A 15970-nucleotide genomic window follows, 5' to 3' on the forward strand; every position below is an offset into this window, starting at 1 on the left:
TTTACTGTGCAGCCAGAGACCCTCTAATGAGGGGACAGAGACTACTTCTGAGAACTGAGCCAAGGCAGCCCATCATCTGGGACAAGCAGAAGCACAGGGCCCTGCCAGCATCTCACATTTTCCAAACTTCCAGTACCGTGGTGGCCTGTGGTGTGCACGTGGCATATACTTCTGTGAGGACTCCTAGGTAGGGAGGAGTTGGAATGAGCTGCAGTTGGAACTCACCCAGTTGGGTTTTCCATTCTGATGTCTCAAGTTGGTGTTAAAGATTGCATTTGCATAATATTAACCCACATTCCCAGGCACATAATGCAAAATCCATCCTGAAGATGATGTGGTTAAAAACAAAAACGAGAGAGAGAGAGAGAGAGAGAGAGAGAGAGAAGAAAGAAAAGAAAGATGAATAAAATTAAATAGAAAATCTGAGTAGCTTATTTTTTAAATTAATTGTATCAGTACATTTAATGGATACAATATAATGACATGCGTTGTTGAAAATTTGCACCTTTATATAATCCATCATGGTTCTTATTTTTCCCCATTCCCCTGCCCTCCCTTTAATCCCTCCCTCTCTCCCAATCTACAAAGACTTTGTTTCTATTATTTTTCATTTTCTCATATTAATTCCATTTCCTTCTTCCCTTTTCAGTAGCGTATCACCATTGATTGTGCCTTTTGTTCCCCTCAGTTAGTAAAATTAGTGGTTACATTGTTTGGTTATTTTGATCTCTAAAATGTGTAAATATAGAAAAGCCCAGGACATACATAATTTTATTCATTCCTAATTTTCAAAGACTTTAAGAAAAGATTAAAAACTGGAGCTATGGTGGGCAAACTACAGGCAGAACATTTCCAGTGATTTTTCCAAATTTCACCCTTAGCTGGATCTACATGGGTTGCTATAGGTAAACATTCACAAATAATTCGATGATGAAGACCACTAAATCAGAAACTAAGTAAAATTTGATATTTCAAAGAATACAGTTGGTAATTTCCTTACTTTAGTAAATTGTCACTACAAAACAATTTCTATTCAATTATTTTATTTTATATCCATCAGCAACAGCAATAACAAAACCTTTGAAATTTTCTTTCTCACAATATAAATCTGATTTTGCCTGTTGGCTAGTAAAGCATAAATTTACTACCTGGTCTATTACAGAACAAGTTTGCTGGCCCCGTAATCTATAAGCTCTTGGTTATTGGTGTCAGCTTTGTTTCATTTAAAACAAAACACACGCACGCACACACCATTGAGAGCTATGACTTGTGCTAACCTCCTTCACTCTGTCGCTGTTTAAATGCAGGTGTGCCCCTGGCTACGCCGGCAGTCCGAGCAGCCCAGGAAGCTCCTGCCAAGAATGTGAGTGTGATCCCTACGGCTCGCTGCCGGTACCCTGTGACCCGGTCTCAGGCCTCTGCATGTGCCGCCCGGGAGCCACAGGGCGCAAGTGTGACGGCTGCCAGCCCGGCCATGCACGCGAGGGCGCGGCGTGTGTCTGTACGTATCCGTTACTGGCTTAGCTCCTTTCCAGTGTGATCGACTGACTGACTTCGTGGCTGTTTGCAATAGCTGGTGCTACTCTTCCCTCTTCCTGATGCTAACTTTCCACCCTCTGCCGTTCACCTGCTGCTTTCGTCTCCATCCTGCTGAGCCAAGAAGAGCTGAGAAAATCCTCAGCATGCTTTAGTCAGTCCCTTGAAGGCCCGCAACAAAGCTCCAGGAGGAAAACTTTATGTTTTGTACATCTCAGGCTTTGCAGTTTTGCCTAGAGTTGGCCTTGCCTTTTTGACAGATTAAAGATCCGAGTATATTAAATTTTTTAGAATCCTCCTGAATTTGCAATCAGCTGGATGGGCATGTAAAGCTTTGAATTATAACTGGCTCTTCTGTCGCCAGCTTTTGCAGAAATCCATGGGCATGTTGCTTTATAACTTGCTCTTGAAATACAGAACCTGGCACAATGAACTCGTCTTTAGTTTTTTTACTCACATACGAAATAAAGGGTCTCTCCCTCTCTCCCTCCCTCTCTCCCTCTCTCCCTCTCTCTCTTCCTCCCTCCCTCTCTCTCTCTGCCATCTCTGTCTGTTTCTCCATTCCAGTTCAGTGGTGCCATCGTGGAAGCATATTGAAATCAGTAGTTAAAGACGATTCTTAAATCTCACATAAATTCGAATGTAAAACAGAGTATTTATAAATTTAAGGGGAGCAGTGTTATACTCTGACATTCTTTTCTATAAGGAAGCACATTTTATTTCAACGTGTACCTATTTGAATGTAAGCGTGCATGTCAGTGTTAACTTCTCACGCTCGCCTAAACATTAATAGAATTGTAATTAGAAAAATGCTTGCCTGTGCCCTGGTTTTCTGAGAGTTACTTCAAAAGCTAAGCCTGGATTTCAAAATATGCCAACAAGTTAAGACTGGATATGATTGGGAAGATAAATTTTTAAACTTTTGTCTTTATATTTTAACTCTCTTTCATAAAAATGTATTACACTTAAAGTAAAAAATAAATGTGGGGGCCGGAGATTTAGCTGAGTGGTTCCACTGCCTGCCTCACAAGCACAAGGTCCTGAGTTCAATCCCCAATAGCAAACTGTTTTTTAATTTTAAAATTATTTTAAATTTTAAAGAGATTAAATATAAGCTTTATTACCGTATTCAGTTATTGATATATACATATTTACTCTTTCCAGGTTTAACGACATTTTACTGATAATAAAGAAGTAGACTACCAAATACATTTTGTAATATTTCTTTCCAAGTAAATTACTAACCTGAAAATGAATAATTAGATAATATTAATATTGAGATACTCCTAAACATTAACCTAAGTAATCCCTAAATTATAAATCATCAATTTTATACAATATCCGGAAGTAAACTTTAAAAAGAGTATGTTTAATTTCATACACAAAATTAAACAATAGCACATTAAAACTTTGGAATGTTAAGTAAGGGAGTCATCTTCTGAACATTTCTTTAAAATAGAAGTGGCATTCTGCCTATTAGCAATGGCTTCAAGTTCCTTTCTCTGTTGATGGTCAATACCTTGTTTGTCTTCTAAGTAAGTTTCTTGTGATAGGAAAATTTAACTCACTTTCTTCCTGTCACGGGGTTCTCTAATTGCCACGCATCCCGTGTGATAGTAATGAAAGTGCCGATCCTCCACTTCCAAAATTACAGGAGCGCTCCAGTGTTCATTGGCACCATTCTTGTCCCAAGGGAAAAAGAGCTTGCACCTGCTGGGGTAGCATTCACCTACTGTGTCTTAGAAATTCTAATATTCTTCCAGAATACAAACAATGGTGATTTATTCTTACATGAAGAATGTTAGATTATGTTTTTTATGCAGAGTCATTTTCTAAACAGCTCATAATTATAATGTGTAGAGGCTCGTTATGCTGTTGTCTGCAGAGTCCACACGAAGGTCCCCGAGCTTGGTTCCAGAGGCGTGATACTGGGAGAGGACAGAAGTGGGGCTTTGAGGGATGTGTGAGATCACCGGGGACCTAAGGAATGTGCACTCAGAGAGGATGGTGTGACCCTGTCCCTTCCTCTTCTCCTTTGCCCTTGGTGAGGCCTTGGCAATTTGTTTCCTCCAGTGCTTCCTGCCTTTGCCCCCAGGACACGTATGAGGGGCTGGAAGGTGTACGGATGGCTGCAACTCACAAAGCTGAGCTAAAATAAATCCTTTTTACAAACTGATTATCTCATACATTGCCGTTACTGACAGAAAGTTACCACCAGTCACTTTCTGAAGGGTCACAGTGACTCTTCCGTGGAGGTGGGATTGGAACTTGCAAATCTTGGAAAGTTTGTCTTGCGAATCTTATTTTCTTAATCTCTTGGCTGGCCTCCAGTGCAGAATACAGAAAGTCAACATGGTGCAGTTCGTATATTCAACATTAATGAAATCAATCTTTTATTCATTTATTTCTTCTGGGCGTAGAATCCACTTTACCTCAGTGGAGAATAAAGGTGAAATGGGTTAAAGGTACAAAATGAAACAGTGCATATAAATGAAATCATATTCCAAATTAAATTCAGTGTTTAGGTTCAACATTGATCTTATGGAAAAATTTGACTTGGATCTTGTCCAATTCAGTTTGTGACCAGAATCTGGGAAAGAATTACTTTCATGAACCAAGGTACCACTATATTTTCTGCTAATTATGAGAGTCCTCCAAATTTTAAAAGAGTATGGTATTTATGATGGATGCTTACATCAGAGACTGTCAAGCAGAGATTTTCCTTTTTTGCAGGAGAAATAACCCACTGTCCTGGAGTTTAGATTAATTTCATAGCTTTTAAAAAAAATAGAAATTATCTGGGTCACGTGTATACTGTGTACTCCCTTCCACGTGTTGGAGAGTTCTGGTAGGGCATCTCAGGATATCTGAAAGCAGAATTTCTGCTTGGTAGGTTAAGTTATACAAATCCCTTGAGTTCTTTCCACAGTCATCTGCCCTACTGATATCTGAGAATGTGAAGACAGTCATTGTGTGTTTAGTGGTAAAATTTCGCGTTATGAAACACAAGCCTTGGATCTGCTGAGGTTCTCTTTTCTTTTGAGGCAGAGTCCGTGGACAGCAGCTCGTCTGATATTTAAGATAGGTCATGAGTGGCCTTGCAAAACACGAAACTCTCCTAGCAAAACAAAATTAAAACTAGTGACTGTTGACAAGATGTTGCTCCAAAAAAGTGTCTGAAGTAGCATTCAACAAAAATGAAATTGATATTTATTGTTTAATGGCTCCGTATGAGATTTATCAGTTTTTATTATTGATATTCACTTATTATTTAAAATATGATAGGTAAGATGATGCTTTGGTTGCCCATGTTGTGAAAGCAGTAGGGAAGCATACTTGGTACTGACCTGCAGGGACACTGTCACGATTATTGTTCTCAATAGCTGCCTCCAAGGACCTCATCACTATAACCTAAAGGCCCTTATTGTCACTGGAACATTGTTGATCCATTATAATCGAGGATGATTAATAATGGCAGTTGTTTCCTGTAAATATGAGCAGGAACAAAATAATAGACTATTGCTATCACTGCAAAGAAATAAGACTTTCTGTTCTAAAGGAGGATGAAAACAAAAAAATTCATCTCCATTAATCTATGCCTGCACATTATGCTCCTCCATCCCAGCCCCCTAAAGGCCCCCATCTCTACGCCCACTTATTGCCCGAGTAAGTTTCTACTCAGTATATCTGCTCTAGCTTCCCCAAACTCTGAGCCATGGTGTCTCAGATCTAGGCGCTCGTCAGTCTGTTAGAGCAGCTTCCATCCCGCTGCTCTGCACCCCTCTCCTCATCTGATCCATGAGCAGGACGTGCTTACATCTCTTGTTCCTGGGCCAGCTCCTATTACGTGAAACAGCAGCTGTCACCCTGACTCTGCATCATTTTCTAGCTGTGGAAGATCTGTCTCAGTGGCTCTCATCTCACATTGCAATAGTTGTTTTGTTAGCCGAGTGAGGCGCTGCACAGTTGAATTATCACACAGAGAAGGCTGATCGTGATTGCCTTTGCATCACGCTTTATTTTTAGAGTAAACTAAACTCTACTTGGTTTTTTCAGTGGCTATGCCCAAAATGTTTATTAACCTCAAAGACCAATATGATGGTTAAGTTAGAATTCTTAGAAGATGATGAAATGCTCTTTTATTCTGTGGCATCCTTAAAATACACAGTATCTTCGTGCAAGGAATCTTGCTGGGATGATGCAGCTATAGGTTCGAATTTTAGCCAATACAACATGTGTGACAATAGGTTAGATTCATTTTTCTGAACCTCATTTCATCATCTGTAGCATGAGAGTAAAATACTACATATATGTATAGGAAGTGTCTCAGCATAATCGATGCTCATTATCTTCCAGCTATAATTGTCATCACTGCTACATTGTGACCATTTTTTTCAAAGCCATGATGTTCTGTGCTGCTTATCAGTCTCTGATGAAGTGTTAGGCTGAATTCCAGTTTTATGTAATTATCTCTAATTCTAAATTATTTTAACTTGCTGAAAACTACTTTTATGATGACCTTCTATTTCTCTTTCCTTTAAATTCACTGTGTGCGTTAGTTATAGGTTCATAAACACTTTAATTGTGACAGGCTTCTCATCTAGAAAATGAGGCTATTAATAGTACTAACCTCATAGAATTGCTGTGAACATTTGGTAAGGTACTGATGGCAAAACACATTACACTGCCTGCCATGTACTGCATATTGGTACAAACAAAAGCTTTTGTCTCGTTATTTTTTGTAGATCATCAAAATTTAAAAATTTCCATTTGGTTTTGAAAAGCTACATCATCTTTGAACTATATTGAACTGTTTTGCATATTTTATATATGGAATCTATTTAATTCAAGCACTTTATGTATATATCATATGCATTATATATCATATATATATGTTTCAGAACTCAATACATGAACGCATTTCCCAGCCTGAGGTAAAGCCTGTAGAATACCTTTCCCTCTAGTCAAAGAAGGTGGCGCATACCTATAATCCCAGCTGAGGCAGGAGGATCGCTGCGAGTTCGAGACCAGCCTGGGCTACATAGTGAGTTATCGGTCAGTCTCAACTACATAGTGAGACCCTGTCTCAAAAGCCAAAAAAAAGAAAGAAAGGAAGGAAGGAAGGAAGGATTTAAAACCTTCTTATACAGTCTGAAATCAAAATTTTATATATTGTCTTTATAAATAATATAGACTAACTGAATCTATTTGAATAATCTCTAAAAATATGCTGATCTAAAAGTTTCTTCTTGACTAGATCCAGGGAAAGAGAAATATTAACTCTAGCGCTAGAGAAATATTGATGGTATTCATCCAAAATATTAATTGAAAATACAAACTTTTATCTTTTGCTAAAAATGTTTGTTTACTCCTTTATCTCTAGTTGATTAGAGTAGATAATTTATATATCTTTACCTAAGATGGGTAAAGAGATTTGGCCTTTTCAAAGTGTTCAGTGTACTCATTTAAGCTCCAGCTTTGTTGGTTTGAAGGAAGTTTGAGAATTTTTGTGACGGTAAGCCTGTAATTATTATGCATGGAGGACCCTAGTAGAAATGCAATATTTTGTACTAATTGCAAACAGGAAGATCTGTAATACTGGCTGCATGATTTGTCCCTTACATGTGCTCAGCTATAACGATCTGAATTTAGTACCGCATTTGTTAATATTAGACGCAAATTTATCCTGACACTTTTATAGGCAAAGCCTCGGAAACATTTAGTCATGTAAAATATCATCATAGTCTTGAAGTATTTGCTTTTGCACTTGTGCATTGTAGGCAGGATCTTACTTTATAACCTTATCTCTATTGCTGATTTAGGAGAATGGTTTGGAGAGGTTATTTGGGGCCCTGATTATGTGATAGGTGTTAATCTATAGGGCACCCTTATCAAAGGACCAGTTGTTTACAATATGTGAATATTCTGCATCTCTGTATGCTCTTCAGATCTTCCTGTCATCATGAACACACATTGTTTTTCATTTGCATCCCATTTCCAATATCTGTTGTCCAACATTTTAGACCAGAGGGCAAATAAAAGTTGCTCGTGGCTTAAGTAAAATATTTTGTGTCAGAATAAAATAGCACTCTGTTATGTAAAGGGCACAATGCTCCTGTGTGTTCACCTTATAACTTCATGAGCCGGGCTTGTATGAAAGCTTTGAAAAAAATCCCATGGCTGTCATATCCATAAGTCTTTCTGACCCATTCAGACAGATGTTAGTATATTACTTGGAGCATATTATAAAACTTACCTTTCACTTATGGAAATTTGCTTCAATTTTGTTTCTCAAAAGCAAATACAGAGACTATAAGACACGAGATAATAATAGACCTTTGGACACAGAGACATAAAATGAAATGTATGAGCCCTTGAAAGAGCAATTAAATACATTTTCATTTCAACAACTGAAGATGAGGAACCAAAACAGATGGGCAGGGGGTAGAATAGATGAGAGCAAAATCAGTATTCATCATGGCTCTTGGCATTTCAACTCAGCAATTTACTCGGCAGTAGATCACAGTAAATCAGCTCTAGTTCTGCATTCCACTCACTAGTTCATTCTTGCATGAAGTAAAAACTGAGAAAGCTGTGCGTATTTCTGGAACCATCCATATTATTATCAACAACCTGACTCAAAGTCATCTTGGAAATAAGTTGTACATTATTTCTCAATTAGAGAAGAGGCTACCAAAGGGTTCCTCAAGAACAGACCACCTTAGAAAGCATGATGAGATATCATATAATTAGACAATTAGGATCTTGAAATTGAAAAATAAAAGAACAAGTTATTTGCTTATATTCTGAGAACATCTTCCAATAATACAAGTTCACTAAAGTCAAATGGAACTTGCTTAGGCTCAGTGATAAAGGAACTTTATATTTGTACAAATACTTGCATTTAACCTATGAATTGCAAGTTGAGAGTCTCAGACTTGGAACCACACTCAAAATCATTCAAAATCATTGGGAAGAATATCTGTCATCTGTGTTGTCACTCCAGAATTCACAGTGATAGCTATGTACAGGATATCTTCATCATTCTGGAGGTCAGCATATTGGGCAGAGTCAGTCACAGGATGGCCCCATTCACTCAGTAGACACTCAGCTGGTGGCCAGCTAGCCAGCCCCTCCTTCTGCCATATTACCTCTCTCTCAAAGAGGCTGACCTAGGAATGTGCTCCAGAAGCAAAGTTCCAGATGTATGGAAGCAAAAGCTATAAAACCCTTGAGGCTGATGCTTAGATGTCAAAAAATGTCCCTCTGTCACTGTTAAAAAGCCAACCCATATTTGGGGAGAAAGGAAGTAGAATTTATGTCTTACAGGGAGTAGCAGCAAAGAAGTTGTAACTATTTTTAATCATCCCCAGCAATGACTGTTCTTTGATCTGGTCAACAACCTGCAGGCGTGATGTCTTCCCTGGTAATGTTTGGTGCTTGCTTTCTTCTTTCCCCTCCCTCCATTCCAGTACCTCTTTCTGGGTTAACCCTGAAGAATGATACCCTCTGAAGACATCAGCACAAGCCTCTTTCTTCAGATCATTCCCTGGCTATCAGCTGATAGGACTATTTACCCTTTACCCTACTTACATTCAGATATTTCCTGTTTGACCAGTATCTTCCCCAGCCTTCTCTCCATCTCAGGAACTTGAGTTCATGCCATCCTCAGATACTGAGCTTTGCCATTGTTAGTCCAAAATATTTTCTTGTTCTTCTTTGACACAATTATGACTATACAAATATTTATTGAATGTTGGCTGTGTTCAAAACAGTTTCCTAGGCACTGTGATCAAGATGTTTTAGATCTTTTTTGAGTAAGGAAAAAATGATCTATAAATATGTAAGCGATGAAATATGGCAGCCATTGTATGTATGAGCATTAATATAATAAAACAAGGGGGCCGGGGATTTAGCTCAGTGGTTCCAGCGCCTGTCTTGCAAATGCAAGGTTCTGAGTTTAATTCCCAGTACCAAACTAACTAACTAAATAAAATACAATAAAACAAGGGGGTGCAGGAGTGACTGGTGAGTAGTTCAAGTGACGGTGACTTCAGAGCCATCGAGGCCTTCTCTGAGGAAGTCACACTTGAACCCTTGACCTGAACACCCAGGAGCCAGGTGGATGAAGATTAACAGTCCTGGGTAGAGAAGACAGCATGCAAAGTGACCTCCTCTGAATCCTTCCTCTCCTTAGCCCTGAGCATCTGCACCACTTATTTTTTGCCCAGTAGTCCTAAACCCTGGCTGCAAGACAGAATCCATCATCTGGAGTCTTTTTAAAATATGCACAGATGCCTGGATCTTACCACAGGCACAGCAAACACGCGTCTCCAGAGAAGGGGAGGGTAACGGCCCAGGTGCCTGTGTTTTACAGATTCCTGTGTGATTCCATGTGCAGCCAAAGTTGGGATTCGCTGATCTCCACCAGGCTTGTCCACACTTTCTCGTGCATCTGTCACGTGGAACCTTTCTCTGGGGCAGACTGATTTACAAGATCTGGGCACAGCCCAGGACTGCACACATCTGGGCTGGGTGTCCCGGGCTGCACCAAGACTACCGCCCTGGTTGGTGCTCACAGCGTGGTACACAGAGGAGCTGTATCGACCGCACTGGGGAAATTGTTGGGAAAACATATTCTCAGGCTGAGGATCAGAAGCTGGGGAATTCCATCACCTCGTGAGACAGAAACCTGGTGCGTGGCCCAGTCCTGTGTGTTTCAGGAAGTCCTTCGGGTGATTCTGAGGCCCAGTGTAGGTAAAAAGGCAGCCTGCAGATCTTAGGTTTAGACATGGTCAATTTGGTCGTTAATTGTGCCCCTTGCTGTGTTTTCTGCAGTCGTTTCTTGTAGATTAGTCTGTTGGAACTTGCCCTGCACAAGGGATGGACCACAGTGCTCTCTTCCTTTTACTTACGGCTCTGGTCAGAAGAGTAAGACTCACAGCTGTAGTTCCAGACCTGTGCTCCCACCCCACTGCTCTGTTTTGCTCAGCTTGTAAAGCCTTGAGGACATGCAAAGCCCTGCAGGTGATTCTCCAGGGCCGCCGGTGTCGCCTGGGAGGAGCTGATTTATTAAGAGCCCTGCTAGGGCAGTTTAATCCCTGGGAAAGGACATTGTAACTCACCTCTAACTGCTGCCCTATCCAAAAATCACCCTCTGTACTATTCTCTTTGTTTACAAGCTTCTCTTAATGGTTTTCTCTCCATTAAGCCACTGGGGGGAGGGGAGGTGCTATTTAGGGAAGGAATTGAATTCTTGCCAGTTTTGGGCATGGTCCAATGCTGCTCCAGACCTCAGTGTTGGCCAGGTTATGTGTTTTCCTCTCTTCTAAGGCCTTCATGGTTTTGATATCTCTCTCTCTGCACAGTAAAGACAGAAACTGTAACCCTGTGCATGCATTCACGCATGTGACAGATAGAGCCACACGTGCTCCTTTGGTGGGAAATCTCACTTCATTACTCCACAACACAAAACCAAAAATTGCCAAGTAAATTACATCTATACTTTTTTTATTCCCTCCAAAGAATCAGTGTTAAGCATAGAAATCACACTGTTTTCTGAGATGCATTTTATAATGAGACAATGCATTTTTCTCTCTCCCCGTCCCTCTCCAGCACTATCAAACTTGCATGGTTCCTCTTTCTAATTACTGAAATGATCAGAGGTGCAATACTTGTTTTAAGTAGCATCTCGGCTACATATAAACAAAACAAAACTCTCCTGAGCCTTAGCAGTTGTTTATCTATGATACAGGAACAGGATAATTTTCAGGGTTAGGATTTGTAGTTGCACTGAATTGTGAGTGATAAAAGCTAAAGGAACCATTTGGCTAAAATGGAAATAGTTTTACTTTGCTATTTTGTGCTTCCCCTCTCCTTTACTGCTTTTGCAATTGAGCGTCTTTTTTTCCCCCAGAATCAATTGATTCCTTCTCTTTGGTGTTTCTATTGAATCATCCTCTGTATTTCAGGCTCTGGGTGACAGTCATATCTCTTATTTGATGGTTTCATCTTTTCCACATGTCATCCATTCAATAGCATTAATTATCTGAGATGAGTAGCCTTGTCTTTCACGGAATTATGCTTAGCCCATAAACTATTTCATAGCTGAAGCCTTTGAACATCTGGCTGGGGTGGCAGAAGTAAATATTCTCTGCCGGTTTGGTTTCACAGTTTGCGGAGATGAATGTACTGGCCTTCTTCTCGGAAGTCTTGCTCACCTGGAGCAGATGACCATGAGAATCAACCTCACTGGCCCTCTGCCTGCGCCATACAAAATCCTGTATGGTCTGGAAAATACGACGCAGGAGCTAAAGGTAGGTTGCTTCAGCAATGGCGAGAGCCAAGGCCTAAACGATAGAAGCTTCCCTAGCTGTGTTGATTGGCCATCATTGGCAGCTGCTTTCTCCATGCGCCCAGATAGAGGGACGCAGCTGTTGGTGATGTCCAGAGACTTTCAAATACATTGTTTTTCAAACTTGAGCACTATAATGTACAGACTGTTGATAAAGGGCAAGAGTCTCATGCATCCCCCACCATTAGGCCTAAATTAGTTTTATTATGTGACTTTAAAATGTACAAACATAAAATCAGGTATGTACTCCTTATACTTATAGCTCCATAAAATCAAAACAAATTTATCCTTACAAAAACCTACAAAATAGATAAAATTCAAATTAAAAACAGTCTAAGGTAACATGATTTTGCCAAAAGTAAATTGTTTCTTGCAGCAAGAACATAACATTAACTACTTCTACGTGAGTTCTGTCCTCCGAAGGTGACTCAGTTCTCCTCCCTTCCTCAGTTGAACTGGAGAGCCCCTCGCAAGGTGTCCCAAAATGACACTTGGCATCACTTGACAGATGCAGGTGACTTCAGGGCTCAATTTGTCACATGCTCGAGCACCCACTCTCCTGTGGGCCCTGAGAGCAGGCACGGCGACCGAGTCTCCAGTGTCTTCCCTCGGACCCACAGATGCTTACGTTAACTCTGAAGGTTATTGTCAAAGGAAAAGCCCAAGATGAAATTTTTATTCTGGAGAACTAGAGAGCACACCCACATGCCCCAGTGTGAGAAGCACTAAAGAATCTTTAAAGCTTTTGGTGGCGAAAGGGGTAGGAAGAAACATTAAAGAAGTTGGGGTTGTTTTTAAAAGATGAGAGGTGAGTAATTGCACGCTATCAGAGCATCTGTAGAAAAGTCACAGCGTACTCTAAGGTTGCACTTTGCTCTCTAGCAGGATCTTGACTCCTATATTGTCACTACCCTCAGGAAGCTTAAATTCTACGTGATTAAGAAAAATCACTAAACAATAATTAAGCAATTAGCAAAACACATAATTACTATGTGCTTTATAAAGATTTGCAGTAAAGTACAAAGCTTTAAGAATTAGTAAGTTCAGAGCAACTAAGGGAGGAACCACTAACGAGAGCGGGAAGAAGAAATCTAAAATCTCTTCCTCTGCCAATACCAGATAGTCATCCAGGAAATAGATTCTTTAATCCTGACTATAGCCTTATTGTTATCCCTGTTTTCCAAAAAAAGAAACTAATGACTATAGCAAGAATGACTACTGATATTAATTGCAAAGCCAAGCAATCAACTAAAGTCTTGCATGGATTATGTGCATAACTCATTGAGAATCTCCAAGAAGTACGAAGAGAGTCTGTCATGGGCTGATTGTCTGTGTCCCCTCGAAGTTCATATGCTAAAACCCTTAGTGTGTCTAGGTTGTTAAAAGAGATTGCCATAGACTGGGTGCCTTATAGGAAACAAATTTATTTTTTGCAGTTCTAGCGACTGGGAAGTTCAAGGCGGATTCTGTGTCTGGCCATTCCTCACAGGTGGTACCTGCTTGTTGTTTCTCATGGGAAAAGCAAACAGTCAGCTCTCTAGAACTGCCCTAGGGTATCTTCTAGAAAGGAAGGAGTCCACCCTTGTTCTCATGACCTAACACTTCCTCACACCATCACCCCAGTGGTTGGTGTTTCAGCAGAGGAATTTGGGAGGGACTCAGACATTCCCTACTCACAGGAAACCCGAACCCACAATGTGAGGGCTTTGGAGAAGTAATCCGTGTTAGACTGGGGCCTGAAGGTGAAGCCCTGATGACGGGAAAAGTGGCCTCATAAGAGTGGAAAGACAGCCCTCTTTCTCTCTGTCTGCCGGTTGAGGACACAGGAGGAAGACAGCCTTGGGCAGAGGCTCACCAGGACCCAAACTGGTGAGCACCTTGATCTTAGCTTCCAGCCTCCAGAACTATGACCATTCCAGGCACGCTGTCTGTAGTGCTCTTGTTACAGCGGCCTGAGCCAAGATGCAAGAACTGTGCTGCCATGTTTTCTAGGTAACAACTCCGAGGTACAGGAGTTTTTCAAGAGGCGCAAGGTTACATGGCTACCAAGTGCAGAGGCAGCATTTGAACAATGCAGCTGTCTTTGCAAACACTAAAGAGCAACTGCCTTCCCCAGGCAGACCCAGGAGGCTTTTCCTGACCCTCTGCCCATGCACACTCTTGCCATTGAATCATGCCTGGGAGGCAGGCGTATGAATGGAGCTGTCTGGCAGACACGGAAGTCACACCTGCTGGAGAAAGATAAAGGTGGAGAGCAGAGTGGGCCAGGGTGATACCAAGGAAAAGCTTGAAAGCCAGAGTAACCTGAGTCTACATTGGAGCCCCCACGTTCACAGAGGTAGACAGTTCTCACAAAAGAGGTGCTGACCAGTTATTTTCCACATACGAAAAGGTCATACAAAGAAAATAAATAAGAAATGCTAACATTTCAGTTAGACTTTTAAATAATGCGTAAGCAATGGATGATGAAGTACTAAGTAAGGGACTCTGAAAGAATCATGAACAAATCATGGACATCTACACCCAGGGCTTCAATAACCCACTGTGCTTTGTCTTGGGGTGGATCAGGGTGACCTGGATTACCCTTAAATTCCAATCTCTCTCGACTCTGTGTTTCCTTCCCACCCCATAGTTCATCTATCATGTTGATGTTTAAGATTCCATTTTGGTAATTTTCAAAGTTGAAGCTGATTATTTAACCTGCTCATTCAGTTTCTTTTACTATGTCCATTTCCCAGATTCCGGCCAAAGACCCCCAAGAGCACACGTGGAGAGGAGCAAAGTTGGATTTATTAACTCACTGCAGCCACAGCGAGTGGTGGGGTGTCTCAAGGAGAGGCTATGAGGAAAAACAGAGGACCTGGGTGTCTGCTAGTCAGTTAGGGGGAAGGTTCCAAGACACAGGAGTTCTGTGCTGCATTGTGTACAATTAGTATGAAGGTGTGATTCTGCAATTAAGTAGGTTAAAGAATCTTATCTAGGAAAAGGGGCTAAAGCCATGATAATCAAAGAGGCCCTAGTCACTCCTATTAGCCAGGGACTTTTGTGGTTTACTCAAGATATGGTGATGTCTGTGCTTAGACAAGATTACAGCGTAGTTTGATATTCTTTTTCTCCATCACTACCATGGAATAATCCTCTCTAACATGAGTGCCACCTGAGTTGGCTTCTATTCAGTAGGAGAACACAGCTCAGCTGGACACCAGACCAGCTCCTGCCATCGTGAGGCCAAGCCAGTTAGCACTTAGCTGGATCCCCGTGTGGGGCTGTTATTCTCTCTTCCTTATAAACTGCATTGCTGTTGTCTGGAATAAGAGCCTTAACCTCTGCCCATTACTGGCTGAATGATCGTGTGTAAATGTTGAACTCTCTTGTAGTCACGTTTTGCTCGTCCACGAAATCAGAATGGCATTTACCTCCAAGGGATCTAGTAAGAATTAAGTGGGGGGAAAAGAAAAGAAAAGAAAAAAGAAAGGAACAAGCCTAGCACATAGTAATTTCTCAATAAATTACTGCAATTTTTACTATTAGCCTGAGTATTTGGAATAAGACTCAGTGTATAAGCACTTACTTGAAAGTTTTTCTCTTTCCTGAAGGTAAAAATTCTAAGATCTTTGTGTACATAGGAAAAATGTGCTCTGCTCAACCCTGTGGTCACTGCAACGTTATTGGGCAAAATGCTTATGGGTGAACTCTTTTTCAGCACCTACTCTCCCCTCAGCGGGCCCCAGAGAAGCTCATTCATCTGGCAGAGGACAATCTGAACACACTGGTGACAGAAATGAATGAGCTTCTGACCAGGGTAAGTCAGAAAAATCACGACTCTTCCTGAAAGCAGCTATAGCCTAAGACTTTGGTTTCTGTGGAAATTAAGAACAATGACTTCAAAATTCTGAGATATAACCCTTGCTCTGTATAATTTCCCATTTGGTGTGTGGAAGGGGTATATTATGATTTGCTACTTCAGCTACACATCTCAGAATCAGGTACCGGCCTCTTCCCACCCACCCCCAAAAAAACCATAAACCAAGTTGGTGTACTTGGGAAGTACCAAGTGAAAGGGGTCGCGCGTGCCCCTTC

At 40.9% G+C, this 15970-nt stretch overlaps 1 protein-coding gene across 3 annotated transcripts in view; it reads left to right on the forward strand.

The window, feature by feature from the left end:
* Lama2 (laminin subunit alpha 2) overlaps positions 1-15970 on the forward strand; it is a 563701-nt gene that overhangs the window by 415551 nt on the left and 132180 nt on the right. For all 3 annotated transcript variants that reach the window (XM_033763224.1, XM_033763225.1, XM_033763226.1), the window contains 3 exons: positions 1308-1501; positions 11710-11852; positions 15594-15692. In XM_033763224.1, coding sequence (XP_033619115.1) covers positions 1308-1501; positions 11710-11852; positions 15594-15692 — 436 coding nt within the window. The remainder of the gene's footprint in view (positions 1-1307; positions 1502-11709; positions 11853-15593; positions 15693-15970) is intronic.

Source organism: Fukomys damarensis, unplaced genomic scaffold, assembly GCF_012274545.1.
Source record: "Fukomys damarensis isolate Sample0158 unplaced genomic scaffold, DMR_v1.0_HiC HiC_scaffold_14, whole genome shotgun sequence".
In the NCBI taxonomy this organism is placed as follows: Eukaryota; Metazoa; Chordata; class Mammalia; order Rodentia; family Bathyergidae; genus Fukomys; species Fukomys damarensis.